Below are 18362 nucleotides of genomic sequence, written 5' to 3'. Positions count from 1 at the left end.
CAAGCCATTAGCTTTCTTCACTGCCTGTTGTACCAGTATGCTTACTTTCATTGTACTTCCCCTTTTCCCAACCTGACACCGTTCAGATAATAATCTGCCTTCCCGTTCTTGGCTCCAAAGTGGATAACCTCACATTTATCCACATTATACTGCATCTGCCCACTCACCCAACCTGTCCAAATCACTCTGCATCCTCATAACATCCTCCTCACAGTTCACATTGCCACCCAGCTTTGTGTCATCTGCAAATTTGCTAATGTATATTGTAAATAGCTGCGGTCCCAGCACTGAGCCTTGCGGTACCCCACTAGTCACTGCCTGCCATTCTGAAAGGCACCCGTTAATCCCTATTGTTTGTTTCCTGTCTGCCAACCAATTTTCTATCCATGTCAGCACCCAATACCGTGTGCTCTAATTTTGCCAAATAATTTCCTGTGTGGCACCTTATCAAATGCTTTCTGAAAGTCCAGGTACACTACATCCATTGGCTCTCCCTTGTCCATTTTACTTGTTACATCCTCAAAAAATTCCCGAAGATTTGTCAAGCATGATTTCCCCTTCGTAAATCCATGCAGACTTGAACCGATCATGTTACCTCTATCCAAATGCACTGCTACTACATCTTTGATAATCGATTCCAGCATCTTCCCCACCACCGATGTCAGGCTAACTAGTCTATAATTCCCTGCTTTCTCAATCCCTCCTTTCTTGAAAAGTAGGATAACATTAGCTACTCTCCAATCCACAGGAACTGATCCAGAATCTATAGAACATTGGAAAACAATCACCAATGCATCCACGATTTCCAAAACCATCTCCTTGAATACCCTGGGATGCAGACCATCGGGCTCTGGGGATTTATCAGCCTTCAGTCCTATCAGTCTACCCAACACCATTTCCTTACCAATGTGAATTTCCTTCAGTTCCTCTGTCACCCTAGGTCCTCTGTCCACCAGTACATCTGGGAGATTGTTTGTGTCTTCCTTAGTGAAGGCAGAACCAAAGTACCTGTTCAACTCGTCAGCCATTTCATTGTTCCCCATAATAAATTCACCTGTTTCTGTCTTCAAGGTACATTGAAAACATAGAAACATAGAAATTAGGTGCAGGAGTAGGCCATTCGGCCCTTCGAGCCTGCACCGCCATTCAATATGATCATGGCTGATCATCAAACTCAGTATCCCGTACCTGCCTTCTCTCCATACCCTCTGATCCCCTTAGCCACAAGGGCCACATCTAACTCCCTCTTAAATATAGCCAATGAACTGACCTCGACTACCCTCTGTGGCAGAGAGTTCCAGAGATTCACCACTATCCACTCTCTGTGTGAAATTGACAATCAATCACTTCTATTGACACTCATGCAATGATAATCTATTAAATAATTTAACATACAGCCTTTTGTACTTTAGCTTGCAATAACAACAAAAACTTAAAGCTGTTAAAGATAGCAATGCAGACACTTGCCGACATGTGTAACAGGTGAGTTACACAAACTTGCACTTGGGTAAACAATTAACAATAGGTGATCAAATTCCCTGATTTATTGCAATGGGAGGATGGTAAGGGTTTCCCATCCGTTTCCATAGAAATAAAAGCGTCGTCCAGGCTCGCTGCTCTTCCAGTTTCAGTCACTGTCGGTGTGACACTGGGAAGGCGAGCGGGTTCGATGGAGGAGTTGAAGAGCCATTCCCGGCTGAATCCCTGACGTCTTCCACAAGGTTCACCAGCAAGTCCTCCATCACCAGCTGCCACACTGTTGATGTGGCTGTTGTTGCGGTTCAGTTCACATTGTAGCCCCCGGCTGACAGTGCTCTCTTCAGGCCACCGCCAGTGACAGATCATATCTCGCTAGCTGCCCCTTCTTCCTATCAGCTGTTACTCTATCCGCTTCCCCTTCCACCACCGTCTCCCCTTCCCTGGAGCTGCCAACATCTTCCAAGATGGACGAGGCGGCATTGGAGGGATGAGGGGATGGCCGATAGGAAGAAGCGGCAGTGGGTGAGAGGAGAGGGAGCCCAAAGTGATCGAACCCACCCTTTTGTGGTAGTGGCCTAAATAAAGTGCTGCCAGCCAGAGGCCACAATGTGAGCTGCACCAAAGCTGCAACAACCGGTAAGTGCAGCAGCTGATGATGAAGGGCTCGCTGGTGCAGACCAGCAGCATCAACACCTTGTTTTAAGGTGAAATGACACAAAGTGCTGGAGTAACTCAGTGGACTGAATACGTCTGAAGAAGGATCCCAACCCGAAATGTCACCTATCTATGTCCTCCAGAGATGCTGCCTGACCTGCTGAATCACTCCAGCACTTTGTGTCATTTTGTATATTAACAAGCATTCGCAGTTTTTGTTTCTACCTAGTTTTATGGTGATTCTGACTTGCACAAAATCTGCTTTACGTAAAGGTTGTTGGAATGTAACCCCACGTACGTCGGGGAGAGTCTGTATTGAAGATCCTGAGGGAAGAATAACTTTGTTAAAGCGAGTCTGAAACACTCTAGATACTAACCTCCTCTTCCCTATTGACGCAGCTGTGTTTATATCACAATTATTTTATAGCATGTAGTTTCATTGGCACAGACATTGTGGTTCCTGGGTCATGTTCCTGTGCTGTACTTTACTATTTTCTAGCATAACTACCTGTAGTTATTATTTGAAATGTATGTGCTTTCCTAATTAAATCACTTTAGAAATTATGAGGCAAAGTGAGTATGTTTTCTTTGCTTTGACAGTTCATCTTCCTTCTCACCTACAGTCCATCTTGTAGATATATGGAACATGATTGAAGCATTTCGGGACAATGGCCTCAACACCTTAGACCATAGCACAGAAATTAATGTATGTCGATTAGAGACCATCATTTCATCTATCTACTACCAGCTGAATAAACGCCTTCCAACCACCCATCAAATCAGTGTGGAACAGTCCATCAGCCTGCTCCTCAATTTCGTCATTGCAGCATATGACAGGTCAGTGGTCAGACTACCACTTGCATAAGAGTTGCTCTCTGATGTCAGAACGTGATGATTAATTTGTATTTTAAAGTTACCATGACTATCCATGTCAATTCTTCTTCTTGCCAGGTAATGAGATTCCTATAAAGGTAATGTGGAATTCTGTGCCACAGAAAGCTGTGGAGGCCAAGTCCGTGGATATATTTAAGGCAGAGATAGACAGATTCTTGATTAGTATGGGTGTCAGAGGATATGGGGAGCAGGCAGCAGAATGGGGTTAGGAGGGAGAGATAGATCAGCAATGATTGAGGTGGAGTAGACTTAATGGGCTGAATGGCCTAATTCTGCTCCTATCTCATAATATTATGATCTTATGACTGAACTTTATGTCGATAAGAGTTTTTAGTTGTTGACAGTCAGTGAAACCATTCCCTTGGTGGGGTATATTTAATTTCCACCTGTCACATAGCATCAGGGTTTGGAGTACCAGATGGCACTCCGACTGCCTTGAAGTCTTGACCAATATCTTGAAGCAACTCTTGGGAATGTTTTCCATAACTGCTGTCACGAGAAACACTGACGAGGCTGGGAGAACAGGTTCATGAGCCATAGAATGATAGAGGAGGGAAGAAGGTCATTCAACTTGCCATGACAATCCCATTCACCAGCTCTTTCCACCGAGGCCTAAAAAAATCATCCTCCTTTCAGCAATTATTCAATTCCCTGTGGATATTTTTGACTATCTTTTCCAGCACATATTGAAGATTTCAATGTTTCTCTCGGTTAAAGCTCTTGAATCTGTAATCTAAGGTTTCTGTGCTGTGCATTATTTGAAGCAGTTATTCCTTATTTGCCTTTTTGCATGTTGAGATATTGAACACATCTATTAAATCTTCCTTTCTGCTCTCATTTCATGGAATATAATATGAATATATTCATAAAACAGAGATCATTTACCCGATATTAGTTAAGTAAATCTTTGCATTGTATCCATAATCTTGACATCCGTTCTTCGGTCATTTGACACAATATTTTAACTTGAGCTCATCAGCTTTTAATATATTTAGCTTTTATCAACATTTTGCTGATATACTTTGTTTCTATGCATTAGACCCAGTTATATATCTTTACAGTAATCTTCTCAAGTTGCCATGCCATCTTCAAATTTGTACTTGCAGCTTCTTACATCCTGCATTACTTTCACGTTGGAGGAGGTGTGGTTTAAATATCTTTCAATAGAGAGAAAGATCCACTCCTGCTGCGACCATCACGTGCTGAGCTGCAAGTGTAAATTGCTGGCCTGCTTCTGTAACTTTTAACCGTATCTCTGCAAGCCTTGGTAACAACGTTGAAGATAGCAGCAAGATCTTTATAAGCTTGGAGGAAAGAGGTAGTGTGTGTTCAGTGATGTATTTGTATTGTTTATTGGAACACTAGCCACAATTATTTCAGTAAAGTAATGAGAAATTTGAGGAAGGACCTTCTTGCCATTGAGGGAGTGCAGCGTAGGTTCACGAGGTTAATTCCTGGGATTGCGAGACTGTCATATGTTGATAGAATGGCGTGACTGGGCTTGTATACAATGGAATTTAGAAGGATGAGAGGGGATCTTATTGAAACATATAAGATCATTAAGGGATTGCACACGCTAGAGGCTGGAAACATGTTACCAATGTTGGGAGAGTCCAGAACCAGGGGCCACAGTTTAAGAATAAGGGGAGGCCATTTAGAACTTAGATGAAGAAAAACATTTTCACACAGAGTGTTGTGAATCTGTGGAATTCTCTGCTTCAGAAGGCAATGGAGGCCAATTCTCTGGATGCTTTCAAGAGAGGGTTAGATAGAGCTCTTAAAAATAGCGGAGTCAAGGGACATGGGGCGAAGGCAGGAACGGGGTACTGATTGTGGATGATCAGCCATGATCACAGTGAATGGCGGTGCTGGCTTGAAGGGCTGAATGGCCTACTCCTGCACCTATTGTCTATTGGGAAGGGATCAAGTACCAGTTAGCACATTTCCGCATCTTGTTTCAAAAGAGTTGGGATGCGGTTTGGTACAATGTTAATTTGAGCTTTCTAAAATGTAAAGATATTCTTTAAATCTGGTACTGTCAGAAGGGAAGTAGGAAAAAGGGGGTGAGTTCAAAATTGTAGCTCTTCCTCGAGTGGTCTCTAATGTACCCATTTCTAATTTTAATTAAGGTGGGTTGAGGGATGGATACCAAACCACTGCAGAACCACATACATTATAGTTTTATGACAATGTATTCCTAAAATTCTCCACGGATTTTGAGTGCAAGTGTAATCAACTGGGTTTCCTGGTGGTGTGGAAGTCTATTGCCTATAGGTTTCAGAATAAGGGTTCCTCCACTTAAGTTGGAAACAGGGTGGATTTTTTTCTCTTAAGTGGTTGAAAATCTTGAAATTCTCAACGGAAACAAACCATTGAATGGCCACATCTTTAATCTTTAGGAGAGTTGAGAGTTAGGAGGAACAAACCGGGCAGTGGAGTTCACGATAAGTCTTATTGAATGGCAGAACAGACATGATGGGTGATTTAGGTGATTCCTGCTCGTTTTTCCATGCACTCGCGCTCTCTAAAGGACTTACCGTACACTTTGGCATCCGTTTACCTTCCTCTTCATCGCGGGTGTAAATTTCAGACAGCGCTCCCCCGCTTTCCCTGGTCCCCGCCTTTGCGATGTGTTTATGTGTATGTGTGTGTGTGCGGTCGATCGATCCAGCTCGTGGTTTGAACGTGGACAGTCGATCCAGCTCGAGGTTTTCCAGGCGAGTGCCCTCGAGCTTGAAGGTCAAAGACACTCTTCTTAACTCGTGGATTAGGTCACCCAAGTGGGACAGCCCCTTTACTGTAATCTCAATATTCTTTTGCAGTGAAGCGCATGGGAAGTTGACCGTTTTCTCAGTCAAAGCGATATTGGCAACAATGTGTGGAGGAAAAATCTTGGACAAACTTCGATGTAAGTACAAATTAAAATTTAATGTTAAACATGAGAAACCTCCAATCCAACTTTTATTTGGCATTTGCTGTTATGTGCATTCTTAATTATTGACTACTTGTGATCAGAATTCTTTGTCTGTTTTCCTTCCTGCTTTTAAGGAGTCCCAATGCACTAGGCCTGTGCGTCACCTTGACTTATTTGGCTTGGTTGTTTAAAGGCTAAACGTGCTCAATTGCTGATGGAGCTGGTGCTGTTAGCAACACTCAGCATTTCAAATGCATGATGTTAAACAAACATGTGATCTCAGTCATTTACAGCACAATGCAAAACATGGAACCTGTTTATGATATATATTCTCTATTTGATTCTAGGAGTATTATTGAAGTAATCAAAAATCAAACAATCAGGCAGTTGTTCCACTTTAAAATAGCCTCTCCCCATTTTCAGTTAGAACTTTGATGATGTCAAAATACGTTGTTTAGTTTATTTTTTTCTTCAAATGAAATATGTCGATTATTTTTAACCTAGAACAAATAACTCGGATCAATAAGAAACTGAAAATAACCTGTTTACAAAACATTTTCATTCTTTAAGTTACTTCAAGTCTGAAGAGAATCTATACTGTATGAAGTCTGTGCTTCCTACGCAACATAGCTTTGTATGTACACATTTAATAATAACCTTTACCTCTATATTAAGATTCCTAACCACGTGGGACATGTAGTGAAGAGAAGTACAGACTTAATTTGTGTGTGCCTTCCAATTAGTCTTATTTGTTGTAATATTATAAGATATACTTGGCACCATCATAGCAAGGATGGGGGGAGAGGTGAGACCAAGGCAATGGAACGGGAACCTATTCCTGAGCAGTGTGTGTGTGTGTGTGTGTGTGTGTGTGTTCACACTGAGTGGCACCTGTGGTGCACCCATTGTTGTATAAGTGCGAACATCCATTGAGCAGAGTATGTTCTCCAGCCTTGATCTCATGACCATTGCATGAACAAGTTACTCAGTGTGTATAGGAAGGAACAGCAGATGCTGGTATAAACCGAAGATAAACACAATGTGCTGGAATAACTTGCGGGACAGGCAGTATCTCTGGAGAGAATGCATGACGTTTTGGGTCGAGACCCTTCTTCAGACTGAGTCAGGGGAAAGGGAAACGAGGGATATAGATGGTGATGTAGCAAGATATATAGAACAAATGAATGAAAGATATGCAAAAAATTAACGATGATAAAGGCCATTGATAGCAGTTTGCTAGGTGAGAACGAGAAGCTGGTGTGACTAGGTGGGGGAGGGGTGGAGAGAGAGGGAATGCAGGGGTTACTTGATGTTAGAGAAATCTAGGGTTCCCACTGAGTTACTCCAGCATTTTGTGTCTATCTTTAGAGAAATCGATATTTATACCACTGGGTTGTAAGCTGCCCATGCAAAATATGAGATGCTGTTCCTCCAATTTGAGTTTAGCTTCACTCAGTTACTCAGTGAAGTCTGTGTGATAGCTGGGCTGTAACATGCTACGTTAATAATAGAAAAACATACGCAGGCAACTCTCCTGGAACCTACCTGATAGTTCGGTGCATGTTTATGAGGTGATATGCTTTAATATAAAATACTGCTCGCATTTTCATTCTCTTCGAGCTCCCAGGTCTGCCAGCAGTGACTGACCTGGACCCAAAAGTATATGGTATGCGAGTCACGGAGTTTGAGACCCTTGCCTGGACAAAAGTTATGAAGCTTGAATGGAGGTCATATGGAGTCCAGAACACAGGGACATAGGTTTAGGGTGAGAGGCGAACGATTTAAACGAGACCTGACGTTCACCCTGGATTCCAAGTCACCTAATCTTCGGGCTAGACTACCATATGAGATCTTATCAAAGGCTTTGCTTAAATCATGATAGAAACTGCCTGCTGCCCTGATTAATGAGATTTCTACAACCAGAGGGTGGTCTGTACATGGAATGCTGCCAGAGAAGGCTGAAGAGATGGGTACAATGGCGATGTTTAAAAGCCATTTAGCCAGGTACATACAGTGCCCTCCATAACGTTTGGGACAAAGACCCATCATTTATTTATTTGTCTCTGTACTCCACAATTTGAGATTTGTAATAGGAAAAAAATCACATGTGGTTAAAGTACACATTGTCAGATTTTAATAAAGGCCAGTGGGCAAGTTGGGCTGTAAAACTCCATGACATACATGACATACAAACTTGCTGACCAAAAAGAAAGAGAAGAACAAAGAGAAGGTATCCACAAAAGGAAACAAATTTCAGGAGTAACTTAGCGGGTCAGGCAGCACTCTGTTTAACTGCACTGGTGACTATACCTTGGAGTTAAGACAGGAACAAAAGATGTACAGCAACTAGAAACCAGGAACTGCAGATGCTAGTTTACAAGAAAGCACACAAAGCTCTGGAGTAACTCAGTGGGTCAGGCAGTATCCCTGGAGAACATGGATAGTTGACATTTCAGGTGTGGTCCCAACCTGAGACATGACATATCCATGTACTTCAGGGACGCTGCCTGACCCACTGAGTTACTCTAGAGCTTTGTGTGCTTTAAGATAAGACTTTTGGTCAGAGCAGAGTGAAAAGAACAACGAGAGAGGCTGAATGTTGAAGATAGGAGAGAAACACCCCGTACACTAGCACTATACTACACACTGGGGACAATGTACAATTTTTACAAAGCCAAATAACCTACAAACCGGCACGTCTTTGGAGTGTGAGAAAACCCACATAGTCACAGGTAGAACCTACATACTCCGTACAGACAGCATCCATAGTCAGGATGGAACCCGGGTCTCTGGCGCTGTAAGGCAGCAACTCTGCCGCTGCGCCACCGTGGCGCCCTGTTTTGTTTTCTTTCTTCTTTTTAGGAGAGGGGGAGAGTATTTTACTGTGTTCTATGTTCTATCAGGACAACAGCAATACTAAATGCAACACACATAGCCTCTGATGCTGCTTAAGCCTGGTATTAATGCAACAATTACTGAAGCGACATCGTTAAGGCAGCTTTTACAACATCAAATAAGTTCTGTTCCTGCTTTACTTCTTCTGGGAATTAATAAACTGAAAAAAAGATTCATTCCATCTGGTCCACATCCTCACAGAGAAAATTCTGGCTACACTTTGGCTCAATATTTACTCATGGTATGTGACATCCTCCGGCACTGTAAGAAGTAAATCTTGATAAAATGTAACCGCTGGACTAATGACCAAGTTTCTTTTGATGCACTGGAACTGATCGCTGAATGTGTCAAGGTTAATGTTCCTCTCAATCTGAGCAAACTTCCACTGAATTCAGCCAGAAGTTTGCATAAGTTACGGGTGCAAAAACAGAGAGGTCAAAATGTACAAACAAGGAACTGATTAATACACAAAAGGACGCAGATTCTGGAGTGACTCAGCCCAGTTGACCTCAGATCAGGTTATGAATTACATTTCCATTGCACGGAAAAATTAGCATTGTCCTTATGTATCGCCCCACGTAATGTGTCCGGTTATATCAGGATTATATTTACATCTTACTTTTCTCGTGGAATGGAAGCAAAACCGTTTAAGGTGCAAGCTGTAAAGCAGCATCCTCATCACGTTCCTGTGGCAGGTCAAGCTTATGCATATTAATAGTGTGCGATGGGCTTAAGACAATCAAATTGCTCGTTCTTTATGGGAAACCCGCCGACAGAAAAATATTTTCATTGGTGAGTGTGGAGGAGATCTGGAAGCCTTGGGCAAATTGAATTGTTTGTGACTTTCTTTATTTTTTATTATTTTTTATATATATATTTTTTAGCGTGAGAAATTCTGTGATCAACGTGAGAGCGTGAGAATTGTGCGAAATTTGTGTGTCTCACGCCCAATGCGTGAGAGTTGGCAGCCCTGTACAGATCACAATTAGGGAGGATAGACGACTAAACATCCTCCATGATAATTCTCAACACTGGTACCCTACAAGGATGCATTCTCTGCCCCTTACTCTTCTTCCAATATACTCATCACTGCAGCCAAACTCTACTCTAAATTAATTTACAAGTTTGCAAATGACGGCAACGTAGTGGGCCGAATCTCAAACAATCACAAATGTGTAGGAAGGAACTGCAGATGCTGGTTTAAACTGAAGATAGACACAAAATGCTGGAGTAACTCAGGCATCATCTCTGGAGAGAAGCAATGGGTGATGTTTGGGGTCAAAACCCTTCTTCAGACAAGACAGAGAACAGGAAGGAGATAGAGGGCTTATTAACATAGTGTCAAGCCAATAACCTCTTAATGTCAGCAGGAGCTAGTTAGTTACTTCATGAAATGAGTTGTTGTACACGCCCCAATCAGCATGATGTAGGGATGGTCGAGTGCTTTTAGTTCCTCAGTGTAAATATCATCAATAATTTATCCGACCACAGTGAAGCTATGACCAAAGAAGCACACCAACCTCTCTACTTCCCCAGAAAACAAAGGAAGTTCAGCATGTCTCCAGCGCTCTTGCCAACTTCTGCAGGCGCACTGTAGTAAGAATCTAATCGGCAGCTTCATTTGGCAACCACTTTGCTCAAGACAACATGAAAATGCAGAAGGTTGCGGATATAGCACAGTTCATCACACAGACTACTCACCCACTGACTCCATCCACAATTCGCACTGTCTTGGGAAACATTTAGAATGTTTTGGGGAAAATAGCCAACAAAATCAAGGACTATTTTCACCCCGGTCATTCCCTCTTCTCCACTCACCTGTCAAGCAGAAGATATAAAAGATTGAAAGCTCACACCACCAGATTCAAGAACAACTGCCCTGCTGTATCAGACTACTGAATGGTGTCTCATTAGCTGAAGTGTATCCCAATCTCCCAACCTCATTGCAGACATTGCAGTTTATTTTAGCCGCACTTTCTCTAATTGTAATGCTATAATGCTGGAATTATTGTGTATTTTCGTGTTTTTCTCTACCCTGATTTTACCATCTGTTGTACTTGTCTGTGGTTTGGATGTACTCATATATGGTATGATTTGATTGGATAGCATGCAAACAAAGTTTTTCCACTAGATCTTGGTAAACATGACAATAATGAACCAATACTAATACCAATACTTGGTTCCAATCTATTGTTCTTCATTTGATTCTTATGATGTGATTTCCTTTACATTGGAGATACTAAATGTATATTGGGTGATTATGTTTTGGAGCATCTACGTTCAGTCTGCAGGGGTGACTATGTCCTTCCTGTTGCTTGCCATTTTATTTCTCCATCCCACTTAGTACCGTATCTTCAGTTTGGCACATCACAGTATTATGCAAAGATCTTATAGCTCTGCTATAACATTTTTGGTATTATGGACTAAATATTGAATTCTACAGTTACACAAAAAAGCTGGAGAAACTCAGCGGGTGCAGCAGCATCTATGGAGCGAAGGAAATAGGCAACGTTTTGGGCCAAAACCCTTCTTCAGACTGATCGGGGGCGGGGGTGGGCGGGGACAAGAAAGGAAAAAGGAGGAGGAGCCCGAAGGCTGGGGGATGGGAGGAGACAGCAGGGGGACTGAGGAAGGGGAGGAGAAGGAGACAGCAAGGACTAACAAAATTGGGAGAATTCGATGTTCATGCCCCCAGGATGCAGACTCCCCAAACGGAATATGAGGTGCTGTTCCTCCAATTTCCGGTGCTGCTCGCTGTGGCCATGGAGGAGACCCAGGACAGAGAGGTTTGGGGGAGTTGAAGTGCTGAGCCACAGGTCAGCTTGGTTATTGCGGACCGAGCGGAGGTGTTCGGCGAAACGATCGCCCAACTTCCGCTTGGTCTCACCGATATAGATCTGCTGACATCTAGAGGAGCGGACGCAATAGATGAGGTTGGAAGAGATGCAGGTAAACCTCTGTCGCACCTGGAACAGTCTGAAGAAGGGTTTCGGCCCGAAACGTTGCCTATTTCCTTCGCTCCATAGATGCTGCTGCACCCGCTGAGTTTCTCCAGCTTTTTTGTGTAACCTTCGATTCTCCAGCATCTGCAGTTCCTTCTTAAACATTGAATTCTACCTTCAATTTCTCTGCCTATATCAGTCATCCTTCTGTGATTTTAGTTCAATTTGTTTTTTACGTTTGTTCTTGTTTGCTGGAAGTGGAACACATGACCTGCTTGACTTCCTGCTGTGCATTGCAAAACTCCTGCATTATTTTATCTATGTCTTCACTCTTTAACTGCTTCCATTTGTTCATTCCAGTCGCCCAATTATAGGAAGGATGTCAACAAAATAGAGAGAGTACAGAGGAGATTTACTAGAATGTTGCCTGGGTTTCAACAACTAAGTTACAGAGAAAGGTTGATTAAGTTAGGTCTTTATTCTCTGGAGTGCAAAAGGTTAAGGGGGGACAGAATAGAGGTCTTTAAAATGATGAGAGGGATAGACACGAGTTGATGTGGACAAGCTTTTCCCTTTGAGAATAGGGAAGATTCAAACAAGAGGACATGACTTCAGAATTAAGGGACAGAAGTTCAGGGGTAACATGAGGGGGAACTTGTTTACTCAGAGAGTGGTAGCGGTGTGAAATGAGCTTCCAGTGGAAGTGGTGGGGGCAGGTTCGTTGGTATCATTTAAAAATAAATTGGATAGGCATATGGATGAGAAGGGAATGGAGGGCTATGGTATGAGTGCAGGCAGGTGGGACTAAGGGACTAAGGGAAAAAAAGTTGTTCGGCACGGACTTGTAGAGCCGAGATGGCCTGTTTCCGTGCTGTAATTGTTATATGGTTATACGGTTATTAATAAGATCATCTTATTTGCAGCTCATCCCCATGGTCACTTAGTTTCACCCTATCAGAAAAAAACAATCCAAGTTTGTATTGCGAGCGTTTGGCCACAAACCTGATGAGAGATGTACTGGCGTTGGAAAGGGTCCAAAGAAGGTTTACGAGAATAATCCTAAAGATGATTGGACTGACATATGATGGGTTCTTGATGCCTCTGGGCCTGTACTTGCTGGAATTTAGAAGGGTGATCTCATCGAAACTTACCAAATAGTGAAAGGCTTGGATAGAGTGAATGTGGAGAGGATGCTTCCGCAAGTGGAAGAGCATTGGACCAGCAGGCACAGAATAAAAGAATGTCCCTTTAAGGAGATGTAGAGGAATTTCTTTAGCCAGAGGGTGGTGAATCTGTGGAATGACTGTGGAGACTTTGGGTATTTTTAAAGCCGAGTTTGACAGGTTCTTGATAAGTGAAAGCGTTAAAGGTTAAGGGGAGAAGATAGAAGAATGGGGTTGAGTAAATGACACAGTAGACTCAATGGGCTGAATGGCCTAATTCTCCTCCCAGGTCTGATGAATTTATGAACTCTATAGTGCGTAATCCAGGCAGCATTATGGAAAGCATCAAATTTTGCCGCAACTTTTGAGATCAGCTTTTTAAAAAAAATAGATTTGTTTCACATGCATTATCTGCATGCTGATTATGCCCCACTCAATTATTCACCCTGTGCTTAACTTATCAGTCTTGTGTAACACTTTGTTTCATTGTGACTAACATCAATCTCTTTCTACTTAATATACACTAAGTGTGAAGCCCCCCCAAAAAGATTACATTAAATGTATTTGTATTCTTACTCTATTTGCATACTGTGTGTGGGATGAAAATTTGAGAGTTTTCCATTATCCGGCAATTTCCATTATGCGTCAGCAACCTCCCACCCTATTACAATTCCCACTCTCCATTGTGGAGGATAATGGTGATGCTTGTTTTTAACCAGCTTTGCTGTCGTGACATGCAGAGTATTGGCTCTCTACAAATGATTATTCCCTCAATTGCCAGCCATAATGGTGGTGAATTTCTCCCCCTCCCCCTCAGTAATTTCAATAATGCATCAATTATCTAATACACTCTGCAGTATTTACCCACTGCTTTTGTGAAAGTTTAGGTTGTTACTCCTGGTTGTTTAGGTTGTTACTCTTGTAATTTCTGATGCATATTGTAATTTTCAGTGATTTAACACTCAATGGTGATTTTTATGTAAAGGTTTTCTCTTTGAATTATGCCACGTGCTGGCGACCAACATATTTTGATATCCATAGCAAACTTGATCCGGCCACCGATCCCACTGACTTCCTCAACCAGACATGACATGGTTCCCATAGACAATCTCTAAATACCGTTTCTCAAACAGGTTCATGTGATAGGAGCAGAATTAGGCCATTTTACCCATCAAGTCTACTCCGCCATTCAATCGTGGCTGATCTATCTCCTAACCCCATTCTCCTGCCTTCTCCCCATAACTGCTGACACCCGTACTAATCAAGAATCTATCTATCTCTGCCTTAAAAATATCTATTGACTTGGCCTCTGCAGCCTTTCCTTTGCAATGGGGATATGGGGAGAAAGCAGGAAAGGGGTACTGATTTTGGATTCTATTGAATGGTAGTCCTGCACCTATTTTCTATGTTTCAATGAATTCCATAGATTCACCGCCCTATGACTAAAGAAATTCCTTAGCCACATCTTAGCCATGTGTTATTTGACAGTCACTTGAGACACTGTTCCTCGAGTAGGCTGACTAGCTGGAGGACCAGCTTGCCATTGACCTTCGGCAGTCTCTGCCTCTGAGTGGGGAACCAGGAAGATCCCAAAAATAGTAGTGTCCCGGTTAAACCAGGTGTCCTCTCGTTTGTCTGCAAGAGTTATGACAAGAGATGACAGCATTCATCAGAAATTAATAATGCAATTTCCCTGTTGCAATATAACTAAAAATGTTAAGCTCTAGTAAATCAAAATTATTTGCCAGATTTATTTTTGAATAGGTGATGACCCTGCTTTAGAGTTCAACTACAAATTTTACAATGGGATAATTGAAGAAACAGAGTTTCTTCATCCATGTCAATGGTCCATGGTGCTTTTATTGTCACATGTACAACATGCTCGCACATGGTGAAATTATTTCAGTCCCATAGAGTATTACCATACCCCTGACCCTGATTAGCAAGTGGACAGAAATAGTCTACTGAGCCTGCATGCAAGAAGCACCATGTTTTGCTGCCAGGTTATGGGGAGAAGGCAGGAAAATGGGGTTACGAGGGAGAGATAGATCAGTCATGATTGAAAGGCAGAATAGAGTTGATGAGCCGAATGGCCTAATTTTGCTCCTATCACTTATGATTTTCCAAGTCCACGCAATAGTTGTCAGCATTTCAATTCATTTATTAATTAGCATGTTGAATCTGAATCTGAATCTGTACTGCATCTGTGAAGTACTTGGCTGTTGGTGACATTTGTTTGAGCAGCAATCAGAACATTATCATTGTGCAATGCTGATGTATTCTCCTGGTTTTTTCAGGAGTTCAGGTGTAAGGTTGTTTAAACATGCTTTCCAGGATGAAGTGGGCATTACAATCTTCGCTGGTATTTATATACCTCCTTTATAGATGGTCTCTGGAATTGATTTTTCATGTCACAACAATGGAAGTATAGAACTTTACAGTAAAACTTAGTTGCATACATTTGTGTGCAAATGTTACTTTGGACATATAGCGCCGAAACAGCCCCTTCGGCCCACAAAGTCCACGCCGACCAGTGATCACCCCTTACACTAACACTATCCCACACACGAGTGACAATTTGCAATTGTTACCGAAGCCAATTAACCTACAAACCTGTACATGTTTGGAGTATGGGAGGAAACCAGCGCACCCATAGAAATCCCACGCGTTCACAGGGCGACCATACAAATTCCGTACAGACAACACCCGTAGTCAGGATCAAACTTGGGCCTCTGGCTACAGTTCCCAGATCAGCTCACGTTCCCAGATCCGCTCGCATCCCCGGGACTGGCTACAGTTCCCAGGTTCCCAATAAATACGCCTGCGGGCCGGATGATTTTGGGTTATGGGCCGGATCTGGCCCGTGGGCCGTAGGTTGCCGACCCTTGTGTTAGAGGCCTTTGAAGAAAAGGGCGATGGGTGAACGGGACATTATGAAATGTGAGCTTGGCAGATGTCAATGTTGTTGCATATCTCTGTAAATATTACTGTGGCGTGTGGTTGCTTAATATTGAATCCGCAGCTAGACCAGAGTCCTGAATAGCAGTATCATCATCTCCTGCCTCCCATTGTGCAGAATTTTAGAGGCATCTGCCTGCTAATTATTTCTAATTAACAAGAGAGTTTGCATGTTTATTAGGAATATTATTATTTTAAAAAAATGTGAAATGAGTGAAATAATAGTCATGTATGTTTAGAATGACTGAAATGATGGCTTTCTCTTTTCTTGCACAATTTCTTCCAAAGCTAGGCTGATTCAGATCATGCCTTTAACTTCCAATGCCGCTGTGCAGCAAGGTTGGGCATGTAACCTTTTGCAGGCCTAATTTGTCCCTTCAAAGGATTTGCTGGAGTTTGTGCCACTTAAATGCTGACCATGTTCTTTTTAATTTGGGTAATTAACCAGAGAATAACATAACATTTTTTTGCCATTTCTCCAATTACCGTTTCAGAAGTTAATTGAATGAATAAAAAAAAAAGAGTCTAGTCAGCAGTTTAATAATAATTACAAATAGATTAAGTCACAGAGCTCGAAGCATTGAAGCAGGCTGTTCGGCCCAACTCGTCCATGTTGACCAAGTTGCTTTACCCAGCGAATCCCTCTTGCCTGCCCCTGGCCAATATCGTCTAAGCCTTTCCTCTGCATGTACCTGTCCAAATATCATTCAGCTGTTGTAATTGTAATCACCTCAACCACTTCCTCACCACCCTTTGTGTGAAATTTTCCCCTTGGATGTCTTCTAAATCTTTCCTCTCTCACCTTAAACCTACACCCTCTTGTTTCAAACTCTAGTACCTGGGGGAGAAGACTGGCCATCCACCCTACCTATGCATCTCGTGTCAGTTCTTTGCCTTCTAGAGAAGAGTCCTAGCCTTTCCTTCTAAATCAAACCCTCCAGACCCAATAACATTCTTGTAAATCTTTTTGTAGCATTCTTAGTTTAATGACACCCTTCCTTTAGTAGGGTGACCAGAACTGTACCCAGTAGTCCAAATGTGACCATACTAATGTCTTCTCATGCCATGGATTAGAAATTAATTGGGAGTGATGCGGAAATCATTGAGATAACATGGTAACCTAAGTTGTTAGGTAGTGGCACGGTGAATCTCAGTTTTTATTGCTTGGTCTGTGGCTTCGTAATTGCTGCTGTTTTGGTAACTTGCAGGCTCGAAGTTGACTGGAATATCCTTGGGTGTTGCTTGTTTCCCTTAAACTGGATGGAGGCAGGGATTGGCAATGTGATGCTTGGACTGCTGATTGATTTTTCTGATCAATTACAATTTTTGACAATGAATTGAGACACTTGGAGCCACTGGCCAAGTCTGTTCCTGTTGCATGGCATTTTGCCTTGGTTTGCAAATGTTCAACAAAGATCTGCACCAGTATTTCCATAATCAGATTCTATTCAGTTTTCTTTTTAATATCTTTACCAACTAATCTCTTTATAACATATGTTTACAGATACTTTCTCACAAATATCTGACTCCAATGGAATAATGATGTACATGAAGTTCGACCAATTCCTCCAAGAGGTTTTGAAGTTACCCACCGCTGTATTCGAGGGCCCATCTTTTGGCTACACAGAACATGCTGTACGGACCTGCTTCCCACAACAGGTGAGATGTATTGAGCAACGTGGCCCCAATTTTCAATCAGCTCATTATCAACAGCATTGTTCAGTGCTTGTAGTGTATATGGTGCATAGTATATGAAGAATGTTCGTTGCTTGAGGGCTGATCATGTGTTAGGACTGAGAGTTGTATCATTGTCTGGATATTTTAAAGGTTATGGCAGGATGGGTTATAGGCACAAGAATCTGGTCTCTTGAGAGAAATACAAAATGCTGGATTTACTCAGCAGGTCAGGCAATGTTTGTGGAGGGAATGGATGGTGCGGCAGTTCATTTTTGGCCTCCTGAGTGTAAAGCTAATGAACAATTAAAGTCCGCGTTTTTAATCATGTTTGTCTGTGCTGATTAGTTCACAGCAGATTCATCTGCATTGTGACAGAGACTATTTATAAACCACCGTGAGGAGGATAGAAGGAAGAACAATGGAGGAGCAGGTGTGGGGGAACTGCCGTGAGGGGGGGGGGGGGGGGGGAAACAACAAAGAATATTGGAGGAGCCGGCATGTGGGAACCGCTGTGAGGAGGGGGAGTACAAAGGACGAGCTGGCGGGGGTACTTTGTAACTTTGTCATCGCTGTTTATGTGGCGACTATTTGCATACCTTGGGGATGCAAGCAAAGAATTTTGCTGTGACTTGTCACATGTGACAATAAAGTATTCCATTCCATGTAAAGGAAATCAAAAGATTAGCATATGCAATTGAAGAAAGTGGAAGTAAATATATTCTTGGACCAGAGTGGGGCAAATTGTTTCCAGTGAAAGATTTATCCAGCAATTTGAGCTGCACCGGA

The 18362-nt window shown here is 42.3% G+C and overlaps 1 protein-coding gene across 23 annotated transcripts in view; it reads left to right on the top strand.

Annotated features, from left to right (window-relative positions):
* Positions 1 to 18362, top strand: part of dtnba (dystrobrevin, beta a) — a 446182-nt gene that overhangs the window by 191723 nt on the left and 236097 nt on the right. For 20 of the 23 annotated variants that reach the window (XM_055635471.1, XM_055635453.1, XM_055635463.1 and 17 more), the window contains 3 exons: positions 2757 to 2970; positions 5850 to 5935; positions 17404 to 17558. In XM_055635471.1, the coding sequence (XP_055491446.1) occupies positions 2757 to 2970; positions 5850 to 5935; positions 17404 to 17558 (455 nt within the window). Of the gene's footprint in view, positions 1 to 2733; positions 2971 to 5849; positions 5936 to 17403; positions 17559 to 18362 lie in introns of all 23 variants that reach the window. The other 3 variants (XM_055635473.1, XM_055635474.1, XM_055635472.1) reach the window with 1 other exon arrangement.

Source organism: Leucoraja erinacea, chromosome 5 (genome assembly GCF_028641065.1).
Source record: "Leucoraja erinacea ecotype New England chromosome 5, Leri_hhj_1, whole genome shotgun sequence".
Classification (NCBI taxonomy): Eukaryota; Metazoa; Chordata; class Chondrichthyes; order Rajiformes; family Rajidae; genus Leucoraja; species Leucoraja erinaceus.
Note: the sequence above shows the minus strand (reverse complement) of the source record. Positions and strands in the feature narration are given on the sequence as shown.